The sequence below is a fragment of the Diabrotica virgifera genome, chromosome 9 (assembly GCF_917563875.1).
Source record: "Diabrotica virgifera virgifera chromosome 9, PGI_DIABVI_V3a".
NCBI classification, from domain to species: domain Eukaryota; kingdom Metazoa; phylum Arthropoda; class Insecta; order Coleoptera; family Chrysomelidae; genus Diabrotica; species Diabrotica virgifera.
The window spans coordinates 210,406,750-210,425,247 of NC_065451.1; the positions used below are offsets into that span (position 1 = coordinate 210,406,750).

General features: G+C 32.8%; 2 protein-coding genes across 3 annotated transcripts in view; one reads left to right on the forward strand and one right to left on the reverse strand.

Moving 5' to 3' along the window:
- The window catches only part of LOC114334818 (uncharacterized), a 905,910-nt gene that overhangs the window by 789,951 nt on the left and 97,461 nt on the right, over positions 1-18,498 (forward strand). The window lies entirely within an intron of this gene.
- LOC114334815 (uncharacterized) lies at positions 2,507-16,787 on the reverse strand. Its single transcript, XM_028284913.2, has 2 exons — positions 16,678-16,787; positions 2,507-3,748 (listed from the first exon to the last, which is right to left on the reverse strand). The coding sequence occupies exons 1-2, from the start codon at positions 16,699-16,701 to the stop codon at positions 3,323-3,325; spliced, it is 450 nt and encodes a 149-aa protein (XP_028140714.1). The 5' UTR covers positions 16,702-16,787; the 3' UTR covers positions 2,507-3,322.

Genomic DNA, 18,498 nt, shown 5'->3' on the forward strand with positions numbered 1-18,498 from the left:
GTTATTTCGTAAAACGGCGACTTTAAGGAAATATCCCGAAACATGTCGATTTTTATTTTTAAGTTATGATATTGTGGCATATATGGTATACTAGTGACGTCATCCATCTGGGCGTGATGACGTAATCGATGATTTTTTAAATGAGAATAGGGGTCGTGTGCTAGCTCATTTGAAAGGTTCTTTAATTCTATATTCAGTAATGTAAACATTTACATAATTATTTATACAGGGTGTCCTTCTACTTCTTTTTTTGTCAAATAATTTAATTTATTAAAAATTTTTTGGACACCCTGTATAAATAATTATGTAAATGTTTATATAACTGAATAGAGAATTAAATAACCCTTCAAATGAGCTACCACACGACCCCTATTCTCATTTAAAAAAATCATCAATTACGTCATCACGCCCAGACGGATGACGTCACTAGTATACCATATATGCCACAATATCACAACTTAAAAATAAAAATCGACCTGTTTCGGGATTTTTCTTGAAAGTCGCCAATTTACGAAATAACGAATTTATTCCTTTCATTTGCACGATACTGTCGGTGGAAAATAGTGTCGCGCACGCTTGAGTAGCAATTAAAAAACAAAGGAGTTTTGAATATTGTATTGCAAAAAACTCTTCGGGATTTCATCAATCGATGTTTAAAGAATATCTACCTACCTTGGCAACATTCAAATTTTCAGTTTTCACATAGTTTTTGAGGGTTAAAAATGGCCGATTTCGCAATTTTTCAATTTTTAATCATTTTTAGAGAAAAGTCACTAAAGACCTGTTTTGTTTGGAATGATCCAAAAAATCTAAAAAAACTTTTTTCCATGCAAAAAAAAGAATTTTAGGAAAAAAACAAAAAAAAAACGTTTAAAAAATGTTTGACCACCTTTTGGTCCTGGCAACATGCAAATTTGTTAAAAGGAGTCCTTTTTGAGTAAGATTGTGCAAAAAATCCGAATTAGAATATTTTTCCTAGCGAATGCGCAGTGGCTTTCTGAACTAATCATCATAACACTGAATATAGCCGCAGTTGACCGTGACGTCACACTCCGGCCGTCTATTTTTAATGGATGGAACCGACGGCCCAGTATCGGGCTACGTCGGTTCCATTTTTGTTGGCGAGCCACAAATCTTGGGTACACCGATGAGGACAGTTTCTGCATGTAAGAAGATTTTCCATATTCTGTCTTTCTCCACAATCACAGTTCACATCATCTTGGTCTATTTTCCCCGGTTTTACCATGTTTGATTTTACTAGAGTGACCCCTGTTCTTATCCTATTCATAGTTTTCCACGTTTTAAAATCTAGAGACTGGCCGGTCCATTGAACCTGACGAAGAGGAAAATACTTAGACGGTTGATCCTGCACTGACTCAAGGAAGCTTTTCCTGGATTTTAGTCGATTTCGTGGTGTTCGCGCTTTATATAGGGCCTGCCGCTCGTCCGCAATCTGTTTAATTTTCTCTATGTGCTCTGTAACGCCTCTTAGTGTTGAGGGTTCTGCAAAACCCGCTGCTTTATATAGATTTGAGGGTTGCGTTGGTTTCATACACCCCGTTACTATCCTGCATGTCTCATTTAGTGAAGTATCAACTTGTTTGACGTAGCAGATCTGTCCCAAAGGGGGCACACATATTCAGCAGTTGAGAAACACAATGCCTGTGTCGTTGTTCTTTTAGACGACAGAACATGCACCCCATTTACTTCCCATTAGCTTTCTGAGTATGTTGTTCCTAGCTGTTACTTTCCCTCTCGTTTTTATGCAATGTTGTCTGCAGGTAAAGAACCGGTCCAGAGTTACTCCAAGGGATATAGGTTGGTCTCTATGTTCTAGTGTATTACCATTCCATGCAATTTGGAGTTTTCGCTTGGCTTCCTTTGCGCAAAGGTGGAAGGCGCAGACTTGGGTTTAGAGGGATTGGGTCTCAGGGAATTCTGCAGATAGTACTATGTCATTGTTTTAAGTCAGTTTCGAGTTTCTCCTTCACTTCTTCAAAGCTATTTCCTTGAGCACAAATTGCTAGATCGTCAACATAGAGGAAATGCTTGGTTTCAGTCGGCGTAGATTAGTCGTTTGTGTATATATTGAAGAGCATTGGTGCTAAAATACATCCCTGTTGGAGGCCGTTCTTTTGAACTCTCAACCTACTTACTTTGCTTTCCAGCACAATGAAAAACCGTCTGTTTTACTGCAAGGAATATACGTCCTATAATAATACTGTAAGGAATATATGTCGTATAATTTGCGGAGCAATGTTTTGTGCCTTACTGTGTCATAGGCTGCTGTCAAATCTACGAAAGCAGTCCCTGTTATAAATTTTTCTTCAAAGCCCTCTTCAATGTGTTCTGTTAGTGCGAGAACTTGACCGGTGCAAGATTTGCCGGGTCTGAATTTTCCTTGTTGTGGGATGAGGTGCTTGTCGACATTTTTTTCTATTCTGGTGAGGATGAGTCTCTCGTATAGTTTAAAAAAACTATACAAGGTTAAGGAAAAAAACATAAGAAAAGTTCTTGTTTCATTTATTTGAAGTACGAAATAAAGTGTGTTTCAGTAAAACGGTACAATTTGACAACGCTGCTGACGATAAAATAGAGGAACCTTGGGCTTGCAACGTAAACGATATGAATCTAGAGTGTGGAAAGTTTAGTTATCATGGAGACGTGGTCTGGTGAAAAACGCGTATTTGCTGTGAAAGCTTATTACAAAAATGGTGAAAATTTTGTGAGTGTACAACGAGGACTTCGTTTACTCTACCATTTGCCGCCCAGTTTACAAGATCAAGTTACAATACTTTTGTTAGGAACTTCGAAAGTAGTGGTTCAACATCACAAAGAAGAGTTGGCAGTGTCAGAACTGCTCGCATACCACAGAATATTGAAGCGATTCCAAATTAATTACACGCGAGTCCTCGAAGATCCCTGCACCGACTAGCATGTAATGAATTTGGCACCGCTTCAATATTCCGTGGTGTTCGAGCAGTTCTGACACTGCCACCTCTTTTTTGTAATATTGAACCACTACTTTCAAAGTTCCTAAACCAAGTCTTAATAGCCATGTTAGAAGGAACAACCAAGGTAGTGTAACGAAATGCTCGTTATACAAGCACAAAACTTTAACCATTTTTTAAATAAAGTTTCACAGCAAATGCGCGTTGTCTACCTGACTACTTCTCCATGATAACTAAACTTTCCACTCTCTAGATTCACAACGTTTATGTCGCAAGCCCGCGGCTCCTCTATTTTATCGTCAGCAGCGTTGTCAAATCGTACCGTTTCACTGAATCACCTTGTATATTGAAATGCAACAGATGAATGAGACTTATAAGCATGGATGAACGTGCATAATTTGGTGTGATATGGGATAATCATGAGGAATGCACTTTCTTATTGTCAGATTGGGAATTTGTGTTAAAATGATCGGTCCTAGAAACTCTAAAAAGTGGTAGAAGTTCGAGTATCGAGTATTCGAACTTCCAAGTCGCATTTGAACAACTCTCGGTGGTCCATATTGCTCTTCGTTGTATTTGATAAGAGCCAGTCTTATCGCAGTCGCGAGTCCTATATGGTCCTCTGGGCATTCATTTGGATCCATTAGTCCAGTCCAAGTGTACAGAAAAGGCAGCGTTCGATTCACGAAGAAGTCCACATCTTCCCTGGTGGTCGATGGCATTTCTGGACACCAATCAGGACGTTTTCGGTCCTCCTCCGCACTTATCTTCGATATGGTTAGAATTGAGAGCATTGCCTACCAAAACGGAAAAAGATTTAAAGTCAAAAGTTTAAATTTTATTTTGTTTTAATTAATTTAATTTAAAAAATCCACAAGGAAACAGTTTTCCTGTAGTTGGCTGTATACCATGTGATACAAAAAAACAGTAAAATCCTGTATAAAAGGTATATTTAAAAACCCTCAAAAGGGCCACATCAAATTCACATAACTAGTTTTCGACTGGTTTACCGGTCATCGTCAGTGCTTACGTGCAATGTACATAAGACTTGCCGTCTCACTTCCAACATGTGACCAAGTCATATCTAGATCTCAGATGTTACCTAGGGCAAATTAGATAATATTTTAAACATCCAAGCTTAAGGTAGCATTTTAAACCTATGTTTCCTTGACGGACTACTTTTACTGGGCTTTGACCCACATATTTTTGTGTAATACTATCTTGCTGGTTAGCATGTACATTGCACGTAAGCACTGATGATGACTGGTAAACCAGTGGAAAACTAGTTATGTGAATTTGATGTGGCCCTTTTGAGGGTTTTTAAAGATACCTTTTATACAGGATTTTACTGTTTTTTAATTTAATTTAGTTTTATTTTATTTTATATCATTGTATTAAATTTTATCTAATTTTATTTACTTTAATTAATTTTATTTTATTTAATTATATTTTCTATAATGCTATTATATTTAATTCAATTTTATCCAATTTTTTTTAGTTTTCAGTATTTAATTTTAATTAATTTTTAATCATTTTATTTAATTTTATCGAATTTTATTTAATTTAATTAATTCCATTTAATTTTATTTAGTTTTAAATGTTTAATTTTATTTTCTATAATTTTATTTATTTTAATTGAATTTTATTAAGTTCATAATTTTATTTTTTTTATTTAGCAAGAATATTTTCCACGGGTTATAAAAGAAAAAATAGAACAACACATCAGTCACCTAATAATACAGGGTAGCCAGAAAGTATGGAAAAACACGGTAATTTTTCGGAAACCGCTTAAACGATTTTTGTAAAATTTGTTGAGTAAGGGTGTTCTAATGCGGCCGATATTATAGTGGTAATTACATCATTGCCAAATCTTCCATTTTTCTGGAAATCTAATAAACTTTTTTATTTTAAATAAAACACCCTATATATTTTTTGCGTTTTGAAGTCCCCTTCATGTTATATTCCCTATAGACCAGGGCGCATCTGTAAAAATATTAGTACATTTGGACGTTGAGAGGTGACTCAAATTTTTTTGCAGAAATTGCTTGAAAATAAATCAAATAATACTATTTGAGTTATCCTCCCTCTCAAAAAGGTCCGAAACATGGTTTAAATAATCAAAATGTCAAAAAATTAAGGAAAAATTCGATTTTTTTCTTGGTTTTTTGATTATAACTTTAAAAGTATTCATTTCCGAGAAAAGTTGTACTATCATAAAAGTTGCGTAATTAAATTTCCTACAATATAGAATTGGTTAAAAATTTAAAAAATAGTTACCCTTGTTGCAAAATAGCAATAATTGTGAAAAAAACATACAAAAACAAGTATTCGCATTTTACGTTTTTCAACAATTTATGCTACACTTAGGACCTTCATATTTCACCCTGAAAAACTTTATGGTACAGTAAAACAATACTGTAAATTTCATTAAGATCGGTTCAATAGATTTTGCAAAATAAATTTTGCAATCCAGCTTTCGTAAAAAAATTCATTTTTTCAAAATGTTACAGAACTGAAAATAAAGAAGATAGCAAGTTGAAAATTTTTTGCTTATAGAAGTGTACTGTACCTTTCATTTGCAATTTTGCCAAATTAAAATCGATTAACACCACGGCGTCAGGAATTTCTTGAAATAAACATTAATTATTGGTGCTACGCGCAGGACAGCGGATAGTTTGCTCTGATTGGACATTCGAATGACCTTTGATAATGATTGATACATTTTAATTTTTATTACATTTCGATATAAATAAATAAATTTGTTTATTGCAAAATAAAAACACATACTCTATCCTTTGAAATAACACTTTTATTAGTAAAAAATTTCTTTGTTCATATATTTTAACTTAAATAATAAAAGTTTATTATTTTTAAACATATGCAATTGTTTAAACAATATTTCACAAACAATAATAAAATTAGTTTGGTTTTGGTGGAATTAAAATATTAAAATACAACAAAATATAGAGTAAGATAATAATATATTAGATAATGATTGGAAGAAATTTTGGTGGAAATCAACTTGTGTGAATCGAACACCGCTGTCCTGCGCGTAGCACCAAAAATTATTGTTTATTTCAAAAATTTTCTGACGCCGTGGTAATTAATCGATTTTAATTTTGAAAATCGCAAATGAAAGGTACAGTACACTTCTATAAGCAAAAAAAATTTCAACTTGCTATCTGTTTATTTTCAGTCCTGTAACATTTTGAAATAATGAATTTTTTTTGCGAAAGCTGGATTGCAAAATTTATTTTGCAAAATCTATTGAACCGATCTTAATGAAATTTACAGTATTGTTTTACTGTATTATAAAGTTTTTCTGGGTGAAATACGAAGGTCCTAATAATCCGGTCAACTTAGACATCAAAATGCTTGGCAAATAAAAAAAATTGCCGGAGAGCCAAATTTTGGTGGAGAGCTAGGGTATACCATAACAAATAAAGTTTAAAAAGTCCCCATCGATCCCATGTGTGCGTCAAAAGTTATTCGGGGTCAAAGGTCAAAATTTGAGATTTTTTGTATTTTTTTCGAAAACGGTAAGTTTTATCAAAAAAAACCTCAAACCAAAGTTGTAGATCTTAACATTCTCTACAAAAATTGTCCTTACAATTTTTTTCCTAAGAGTTACCATTCCTGAGATATCGCGATTTTAAAAGTTACTTTGTACATTATATGCACATATAAGCCACGTGGCCCTTAAGACAAGTATAAATGCCTATTTGTGTCTCTTTTATATAGTATATTATACTATTCTGAAAATATTTCTTCAAAAGGTAATCAGTCCCAAACTGAATTTCCTCTATCCACGTGGCCTTGAAAAACATTTGGCTATACCATTGTTTAAAAAAGAACAGATTGTCTATTATAGGCAATTGCTGCAGTATTGTCCGTAGGTCTGGTTCATAATATTATCTGTTTCTTTTAGTGCTAAAGGTTCAGTTCAAGTGAATATAAGTACTTATTACAAGCGTCTACCATTTAGTACCGTTACCGTTATTTGTACAGTGACAGTGGTATTTGACGGCTACAATGACTCGACAAAGAATATTAAAGATGCAGAACAACGTCGTCGAACTACAAAAACATCATCGGGTTCCGAGATTATCTGTGATGAAAATATAACAGTTCCAGCGAATCAACAACAATTTTTGGCCAACATTAATAATAAATCTCGTTTCATTTCCATGTTAACTGACAAATTAACAGCTGTGAATATTGAAGTGAAACAAGCTAAAAATGACGCAGATGTCCTTATAATTGAGACAGCAATTGAAAAATTTAAGGCAACAAACACAACAATTGTAGTAGGTGAAGATGTTGATTTGTTGGTACTGATTACTGCAAGGACTCCAGTAGATAAAGTTATTTATTTTCTGAAACCTGGAAGGGCTCAACAGCGAACAGAGATATATTCTTCGAATAGTTTATCGGCTTATCCCAAATGCTAAAAGTACATTTTATTTTTACATGCGATAACCGGCTGCGACACTACGTCCGCAATGTACAGAAGGGGCAAAACGTCAGTACTTAAATTATTCGAAAAAAAAAAAGATTTGACTGACTGCTGTAAAGTTTTTACAGAACTTGATTCTACACCGCAAACAATAATTACGGAAGGAATTCGCTTTCTTCTTGCGGTTTATGGAGCTCCAAAAAAATTATTTGTCTTGATAAATACCAATACTTAACTTTTGTAAAAAATACGCGAAACAAGAAACAAGTACAACTATCATGTCTTCCTCCAACATCAGCATCTGCTTTTCAACATTTGTATCGAGTATATTATCAAGTTCAAACATGGCTAGGCAATGAACTGAATCCAGAAGACTGGGGTTGGAAATTAATAGATAATACTCTGGAACCGATTAAAACCTTACTCCCACCTGCTCCAGAAAAACTCCTTAACACTATTTTTTGCAATTGCAAAAAAGGTTGTAGTGCCAAATGTGGATGTAAAAAAGTCGGGTTGCTGTGTTCTCTAGTGTGTACCAACTGCCAAGGTCAGTCTTGCTCAAATGTCCAGTTTAGTACAACAGAGGAAGACTTCTGTGATTTTAATGAAGAGACCAATGACTCAGTCACATTTGAACAATTTTTGAACATCCAGCAAGAGGAAGAGCAAGAAGATGAAATCGAAGAAGACTTGACTGTTGAAGTAGACTTTCAAGAATATGAATCTGATTAAAATATCTAAAGAAATCAAAACAATAGTTAACCTAATAATCAATAGCAATATCAATAATCGATATCAATAATAAGGTAATATCTAGAACTTGACCGGTATTGTTTCCTTAAATTATCCTAAAATTGTCAAAACAGTGGAGTAGGCCTACAGGGGAAACCACGGTAAAAAAAAGGCGCCGAGTACACTACCACACAGGTGGTGTGAAAACGTGTGCATATCATGTATAATGTGACTCTTTCAATCGCGATATCTCAGGAATGGCAACTCTTAGGAAAAAAATAGTAAGGACTATTTTTGTAGAGAATTTTATGATCTACAACTTTGGTTTAAGGTTTTTTTTTTGATAAAACTTACCGCTTTCGAAAAAAATCCAAAAAATCTCAAATTTTGACCTTTGACCCTGAATAACTTTTGACGCACACATGGGATCGATGGGGACTTTTTAAACTTTATTTGTTATGGTATACCCTAGCTCTCCGCCAAAATTTGGCTCTCCGGCAATTTTTGTTATTTGAAATGTCTATATAGACCGGGTTATAAGTGTAGCATGAATGGTTGAAAAACGTAAAATGCGAATACTTGTTTTTGTATGGTTTTTTCGCAATTATTGCTATTTTGCAACTAGGGTGACTATTTTTTAAATTTTTAACCAATTCTATATTATAGGAAATTTAATTACGCAACTTTTATGTTAGTACAACTCTTCTCGGAAATGAATACTTTTAAAGTTATAATCAAAAAACGAAGAAAAAAATCGAATTTTTCCTTCAATTTTTGACATTTTGATTATTTAAACAATGTTCCGGACCTTTTTGAGAGGGAGGATAACTCAAATATTAATATTTGATTTATTTTCAAGCAATTTCTGCAAAAAAAATTAAGTCACCTCTCAACGTCCATCTCAAAACAGATGCGCCCTGGACTACTATACCTAAATGCCATAATTTCGAAGTTATTGCTAGATTTATTAAAAAGAAATTTTTACAAATTATAAAAATAAATTTTTTCGGCCTGGGTAGACATTATTTTGGGTTTATTGGATCATTGGAAATAAAAAGGTCTATGGTAATTTTCCCCAAAAGTTAATCGTTTCCGACTTATAAACAATTTAAAACTGAAAAAAAAATCGAAAAATGACGATTTTCCAGGTTCAAAAACACAAGTAAAAAAATCATTTTTAAAATTACGAATTACCTAAATTCAAGCTAAAACCTTTTTCTATCAGGTCTAAAACATTGTTTTTTTTTAATTGTTACTTAAGCTCATATGAGAGAACGGGCGAGGACAAGCACTAACAACTAAAAAATAATGTTTTAAAATGAAATAAGACCAAATCACTTATCGGTATCTGATACAAAAAGGTATGAACTTGAATATAGGTACTTCGTAGTTTCAAAGATAATATTTTTTACTAGTGTTTTTGAACCTAGAAAATGGCCATTTTTAGATTTTTTTCAGTTTTAAATTGTTTATAACTCGGAAACGATTAATTTTTGAGGGAAATTACAAAAGAGCTTTTTTGTTCCCAATGATCCAAGAAACCTACAGTAATGTCTAGCTGGTCTGAAAAAATTGATTTTTATAATTTGTTGAATTTTTTAACAAATGTAGCGATAACTCCGAAATTATGGCATTTAGGTATAGGGAATATATCATGAAAAATAATCAGTAATCCTTAAGGACTTCAAACCGCAAAAATAAATAGTGTGTTCCATTTAAAATAAGAAAGTTCATTAGATTTCCAGAAAAACGGACGATTTGATAACAATGTAATTACCACTATAATATCGGCCGCATTGGAACACCCTTACCCACAAAAATTTATAAAAATCGTTTAAGCGATTCCCGAGGAATTACCGTGTTTCCATACTTTCTCGCTACCCTGTATAAAGAGGCATAGACCCTAAAGGCATTTGAAGAACACATCAACAGCATTCTCGAAAACAATAAGAATACAGACATAAATGTCAACACCCTGAGTAACATTACAGGGCCCCCGTAACCGGGCGTGCAAAGCGTGCGGCGCACGCGGGCGTAACCCCGAAGGGGCGCCAAACCGAAGGTTGGGTAAATAAGAAATATTTATTTTAAATGTGACAATCATTTTTTATATACAATTTTAATTATTTTATGAATAGCTAGAGAAATCTCAAAAATCAAATATTGTGTTATTACTAAAAAAATAATTATTCCCGTCCTGAAATGTTGAACTTATGCGAGCACCACACTCTCGGCGAAGTTACTTTCGTACTTGTTGAACTTCGATCGACTTCGCCGAGAGTGTGGTGCTCACATTACTCCGTCAAAAATATATTACATTTTGTTGTTTCTTCCTAATTTTTTTCTTTGAGGTAGATTGAATTACCCTTGGCATATAATCCAATCGATTTTATGTTGGAAACTAAAGCGACACTCAAAATAGTAAAATAAACATCAAACCACACTCCTTGACGAGTAGAAACATAAATTAACACCCATAAAACGCAACTTAGCAGTGTTACTCCAACAAAAACACAACTTGCCGGATCAAGCAGTTTTACTCGTATAAAATGAATCTTTTACCCGAATATATGATAATTACCCTTAAGTTAACAAATACTCTATGAATTATGATTACGTATTTGACTTGAGTATCTTTTCCCTTCTCGTCTATGCGTTTATTAGGCACAAACATTATTTACTGTTACTGGTGAACGGGTGATTTCCTGCAGTGAAAAGTTTAAAATTCTATTTTATATTGGTGTTAATAATTATAATACCTACGACTATTATTGCAATATCCGTTGAGTTTGTTCTGCCCTGATTTTAAACTTTTGTTTTGGTGTAAAAAATATTAGACAATCTTTAATCTGTTGTTATAAGTGGTGTGGAAATTAAATTAATTGTGAAAATGGTTAGTATCATAATCATTGCATAGAATAGTAATAATTCATTTTAAATAGTTATAATCGGGTTTCCTCTAATAAAAAGTGTACAATTTACAATTTATTTTGAAAACAAAAGAAAATAATTAAGACATTGTGTCTGCGTAACTTGGAACCATATGGTAAACTTTTATTAATTTTACGGAAAAAATTTATTATTCATAAAATGCTTTGCATAGTCTAAAAACTAAAATGCAAACTTATGAGTATCAAAAATATGAATTTCGATCAAGAGTACCTTATTATATATTTCACAATATCGAAAATTATTATTATGAAAAGTTGTTTGGAATTAATTAAAAAATATGTTTTAATATGCAATTACATCCTTTTAATTGAAAAATTTTTTTTTTCAAATTACAGATACCCAACGCTCTTTTCATTTATTACGAATAACGCGATAACTCTTTTCTTGTTATTGATGAATTAATTAATAATAATAAAAGAGTTATCACATTATTTGTAATAACTGAAAAGGGCTAATTATTAATAATAAAAGACTTATCACATTATTTCTAATAAATGAAAAGGGCGTTGTTGAAAAGTACAATTAATGTACGATAAAAAGTTCTTTCTAAAAAGCGTTGCATGGTCTAAAATCTAAGATACAACCATCAAATCCTATCAAATTTTTTCAATTTTATATGAGATATAATATGTAAAATAATATGAGTTTGGATCAAAAGTAAAGTGCCTTTCTAGATTACAATATATTTCAATCAGAAGGATGTAATTGCATATAGAAACATAGTTTTTAATGCTGAACAACTTTTCATAATAACTTTTTAATATTGTGAAAACTAAACGTAATTTGCTCTTGACCGAAATTCATATTTCTTGATATACCTTTTTGGTATATTTGATGGTTGCATTCTGAGTTCTAGACAATGCAGAACTTTTTATGAAGAAAAACTTTTTCTCGTAAAATTAATAATAAAATAGTTTCCCATATGGTTCCTAATTATGTAGACACCCTGTATAAAATTTGTTTGAAAAATTAAAATGACAAAATATTATTGTTTATTTACTTCAATGTATATTTTTAATTTAATTTATAGGGTGCTTCATTAATGTTGCGAAAAATTTAAGGGGAAAGGCGCAAAATGTCGCCTTCAATGTGTTTTAAATGTATTCATTTTTTTTGAAGCCTGAGAAAACTAATAAGTATTTTAAAAAAATTTAAACGCAGAATGAAAGATAACGTTATTGCCGAGGGCCGACAGTCCCTTAAAATAAATAAAAAGTTTCTTTTGAATTAAATATTTGCAATTATTAAAAATCATAGTACATTATCCCTTTTATTTTCACCCCTGTAACTTATTAAAATAAACATGGAAGTTTTCAGGGAATTTCGGCCTCAGTAATAATGTAGTATACATTCTGGGTTAAAATTTTTCAAAATATTTATTAGTTTAATATTTATAGTAGATTTAAAGGACGCTAAAATATGTCCTGCACGCGGGCGCCAATCAGCCTTGCGGGGGCCCTGTAACAATATAGTACAAGCTAGAGAGGAAAGCCAGAAGAAACACTGCCAAAAGAAATCAGAACAAATGACAAGAAAAAACATCATTAATGGTATGTGGCCTGAAATAATGTCTATTTAAGAAAAATCTCGAGTGGTGGTGTCAGAAGCTAAACAGATTAACAAAAATAACTATGGATGTATCTCGAGCTAAACAACAGAAGAAGGTAGACAAAATCAATTGAATAGAAACAGGAGTGCAACAATGCGATTTCCTGCTAACCACACTATTCAACATAGCAGTAGAAAGAACAGTCAAGGCGAGAGAAATTAAAATACCTTAAACACACTCCTCAACACAAACAGTAGCATATTATGCAGATGACATAGTTCTTATGGAAAGAGACAAGGAGAGATTAAAAGAAGCAGTAACAGCCCTGGCAAATGAAGCACAGAAAAGAGGTTAAAAATTAACTAAGGATAAAAAAATATGAAAAAAAAAATTTAAGAAACGCTTTTCTTTAGTTACGAGTGACTAAAATTAAAAATATTATAAAAAAAAATCAACTAAAAAGCAAAAAATAAAAAAAAATTAAAAAAATCTAACACATTCGTCAAAGAAAAGCGTGGCGCGTCTTCATCGAATAAACGGTTTTCGCCCCACGCTTTTCTTTAACGAATGTGTTAGATTTTTTCAATTTTTTTTTATTTTTTGCTTTTTAGTTGATTTTTTTTTTATAATATTTTTAATTTTAGTCAATCGTAACTAAAGAATAGCGTTTCTTAAAAAATTTTTTTTCATATTTTTTTATTTTTTATTTTTAGTCTTACACTTTTTAAACATTAAAATATATCGTCATGTTTCTTAAAATATGTATAAAACATAATATGATGTACAAACATGAAAAGTAGTCGGAATCGGCAAAAAATTTAAAACTTTATTGTTTATTTATGAAGCATAACGTAAAAAATTGACGTAAAAAGTGAAATTATGTATAGTTCATATCATTAGCTACAATTCGTAAAAGTTTTAAGTTTTTACATTGTAACAAACAAGAGGATTTAAGCATTTTCCATTAAAATCATTTTTTTTTTATTTAAACAATTAATAAACATAAAAAAAATTTATTGATTATTCGTGTATTGTTCCCGCGAATGCATATGTCTGCAAATTTTCATTCATTTGCATTGGAGAAAAGGCACTCAAATTAACGTCTAAATAATTGATGGATTCGACCGTTACTTGATGGAAGTTCATTTTATCTCACAATAAAACACTGAAAAACGTTTGTTTTTCTATACTTCCACAAAATTTATTACAACTATGTTATTACTACAGCTGTTTCGGCAAAGTGCCTTTCTCAAGTGATATATTTTACAATGTGTTTGCCTTTTTAAGTCTTTAACTGAAGAGGTTGAGGAGTGGGGAGCTGTTTGTCTCGAGTTGGTCATTCAGAATTATATCTGTATTTTTCAATTTATTAGTTTCCATTGATTCTAAAAGTGATAGCTTAAGGCCTTTATTTTGAATATGTAGAATTTGAAACTTTTCATTGAAAGAATGATTATGATTTAGAAGGTGAAGTGCGTATGTAGAAGTGTCTGTTTTTCTATTGTTGAAAGCCCTTATGAACCCACAACCCCCTAAATTATACTCTTTTATTAAACTACACAAACCTGACCACCCAATAAGACCTGTAGTTTCTTTTTATACAGCTCCGTCATATAAACTTTCAAAAAAACTGTCAGATATTATTACAGAATACACTAAATTTTCACCTAAATTCACCGTAAAAAATACACTAGAACTAGTTAATAAAATACAAAATTTTTAATTGCCCAACAACTCCAGACTAATTTCATTTGACGTAAAAAATCTTTTTCCTAGTGTTCCTCCTACAGAAACTTTTGTTTTAGTTAAAAACCTTTTAGAACATAATAGTACAAATCCGATCATTGCATCTGAAATTTGAATAAATCAAGACTATTTTGAATTCAATAATCAAATTTACACAAACAACAGTGCAGAACTTATTATGGGTAATCCTCTAAGCCCATTACTATCAGATATATTTATGAACCAACTTGAAACAACAATTTCTAAACACCCCTTATTTAAACAGTTCTTATATTGGTGGAGATACGTGGATGACATACTAGTCTGCTTTACAGGAACTAATAGACAACTTGACCAATTTCTATCATACATTAATTCACTTCATAGTAATATTGAGTTCACAATAGAAACAGAACAGAATAATTCCATAAACTTTCTAGATGTAACGATTACCAGACTACACAACAAACATGAGTTCTCCGTATATCATAAACCTACCCATACTGACACAACTATACACAATTCATCATCCCATCCTACACAACACAAATTAGCAGCCTACCGTAGCATGATACATAGACTGACAGAAATTCCTATGACAAAAAATAACTTCGAGACAGAACTAAATATCATTAGACAAATAGCAGTAAACAATGGCTATAACGAACAAACAGTTAACAACATTTTAAACCAAAAACTCCATAAGAAAGCCTTGAAATTAGTGTATCCACCACCACAGAAAGAATCCAGTACCTTCTGCTCTCTCACATATACTGGCAAAATAACAACAAAAATAGCCAGATACATAAAAAAGAAAGGAATAACACCAGCTTTCAGAACTAACAACAACTTAAGCAAACATATTAAAAACAATAAAAGCCGAAAGAGAAAGCAACTACAGAGTGGTGTGTACAAACTAACTTGTGGTGACTGTCCGAAAACTTACATCGGTCAAACTGGCAGAACTTTTGACAAACGGATAGCAGAACACAAAAGGGCTTTCAACAATAGAAAAACAGACACTTCTACATACGCACTTCACCTTCTAGATCATAATCATTCTTTCAATGAAGAGTTTCAAATTCTACATATTCAAAATAAAGGCCTTAAGCTATCACTTTTAGAATCAATGGAAATTAATAAATTGAAAAATACATAAAATGACCAAAAAAATAATAAAATGACCAACTCGAGACAAACAGCTCCCCACTCCTCAACCTCTTCAGTTAAAGACTTAAAAAGGCAAACACATTGTAAAATATATCACTTGAGAAAGGCACTTTGCCGAAACAGCTGTAGTAATAACATAGTTGTAATAAATTTTGTGGAAGTATAGAAAAACAAACGTTTTTCAGTGTTTTATTGTGAGATAACGTCTAAATATTTGACGCAAACTATTGAACTAAATAAAAGCGTTTAAAAAACAAAACATCAACTCTGCTCTAGAAGAAAAGATAAAAGACGAGAGAAATCAAGTTAAAAAACTACACTTTTAAAACAGTTCAACAATTTTAATATTTGGGAGTAATTGTAAATGGCCAAAATAAGAGAAGTAAATAAGTAACGGAGCGAATACTAGCAGGCAACAAAACATACTGGAGATACCATAGGCTAATGAAGGACAAGAGCTTATCCAGAAATACAAAACTTAAGATATAGCGAGTTGCAATCAGACCAGTAGTTACGTGTGCAGCTGAGACAATGTGCCTCACGGAAAAAGATGAAGAAAAATTGAGATTATTCGAATGGAAAATCCTCAGACGGATTATGGGCCCAATAAGAATTGACAACGGAGAAATGGGAAGAAGAATGAACCATGAACTAAGAGACATAATAAAGAGAGAAGATATAGTCAGATTTATTAAAGCGCAGAGATTGAGATGGCCAGGAGACATAGAGAGAAGGAAAAATGACCTACTGATTAAGAAGACCATCAGATAAAAGCCAGAAACTAAAAGACCAAGGAAAAAACCCAGAGAGAGAGATGGGAGGACCAGGTCATGAGGGACATCAAAGCTCTGAAAGCGAGAAACTGGAGGGAACTAGCACACATCGAAATGAGTGGAAGAAAATTGTAACGAAAACCAAGTCATATAGCAAGCTTTGACAATACACAAAAATAATGCGAAGTGATTCACCGCAATGAGCGAATCAGAGAGCTCTAAGTAAGAGCAGCAAACATTTCAATCAAAATGAAAAGCCTTGGTGATGATGGTGGTGTCAAATATTATAATACCAAAAGACAAAGAGTGACAAAGATATAAATATAAAAAACAATAGCGTAATATCACGAAATAATTTATTGTTCTTACCAAAATCAATATTACAGGACGCATTTTGAAGCTAAAGAGAGACTTGAACTGAATTATTTTCCAAATTTTTCGAATTTATACCAATTTTTTTATTAGCTATTTTTTAATGTATCGCTATAAATTATAAAATACCTATAAATATGTGTTAAACCTCCCACTCTTCATAGAAAGTGTTGAACAACCAATCTTTTATTTGTCATAAATACAACATTTATTAGATTTTCAGTAATAAATTAAAAATTTTGGGCAATGAATGTTTAAAATATTTATAGTTAGGTATGTTTATAATTATTAGTTTAGTAATTATTGAAACCTACTCATTTGTACGAATGATTGCGACAAGAATCTTCTTCTTCTTTCAGTACCCTGTGTTAGGGCTGCATGTATAATATTCATATCGATGTACCCTTGACGGGCCGGATTAAATACTTTCGCGGGCCGGAGTTGGCCCGTGGGCCGTACTTTACCCATCACTGCTCTACAAATACGATAGGTTGTCTTTTTATTTTTGCATATAGCCATAAAAAAATATATAGACTTAAAGTACTTTATTGCTTTTCAAAATCTATCCCATCAAGATCGATACACTTTTGCATACGTTCAAACCTATTGGTAAAACAGTTATTCCAGTATTCAGCTGACACCTGCAAAATAGCTGTTTTAGAGGAATCGATAGCTTTTTCTGGCGACTGGAATCGCCACCCACGCATTGAAATCTTGATCTTTGGGAACGTGAAGAAGTCGTCGGGACTTAGGTCGGGGCTATACGGTGGATGGTTTAATAATTTGATGTTTTGAAGTTCCAAAAACTCTATTGTCTTTTGGGAAGTGTGAGCACTTGCATTGTCATGATGTAGGATGATTCGCCGTTGTGTGTTGTTTTGTCGGAGTTTCGCGATAACTCCTAGTAAACAAACGGTTATACAGTGATGAGCGAGCTAATAACCGGCAAAATAGCACAAAATATGGAAAACGTATTAAGTTGTGAGATAAAAAGAAATGAAACTAATCGAGTCGGGAAATTTAGCAACATTAACCTAAATTTACAGTATTTTGATTGTTTCCCACCTTTAGACGTATCGCACGAGTTTGGCAACTACCACTGTCATAGTGACAGTTTTAGTTGACATACTCCTCTGATATGGGTAAAGGTGGGAAACAATAAATATAATGTAAATTTATTGGGTAATATCGCCAAAATTTCCCAACTCGATTAATTTCACTTCTTTTTATCTTACAACTTAATACACGTTTTCCATCTTTTGTGCTATTTTGCCGGTTATTAGCGCGCTCATCACTGAATACCAATGAAACGTTGCGACCATTCTCTTTGACACAGTTCGAGGACGGATCACTTTTGTTGGTTTTTCCTCATCTTGAAACACCCACACAGCGGACTGGCGTTTATTTTCCGGTTGGTAGGAGTAAATCCAAGATTCGTCGGCACTAATAATACTATAAACGTTTTTTGAGCTTCCTTTGTTGAACCATTCCAATGTTTTTCGACACCAATTGACGCGAGCCGCTTTTTGCTCTTCTTTAAGCAAATTAGGGATCCAACGGCAAACCTACTTCCTAACACCCAGTTCTTTAAGTAGGATCTTTTGGATCAAGGTCTTTAAAATGCCCAATGATGCATCTATCTCCCGGTATGTTACACGGCGGTCATCTTTGATTAACTGACGAACCGCATCAATGTTTTGCCGCGTGACTGATGTTTTGGGTGGACCTGGCCTGGATTCGTCGCTGAGACTGGAGCGACCACGTTGAAATTCGCAATACCAGCGGGAAATAGTTGACTGGTGTGATGCTTCATTCCCA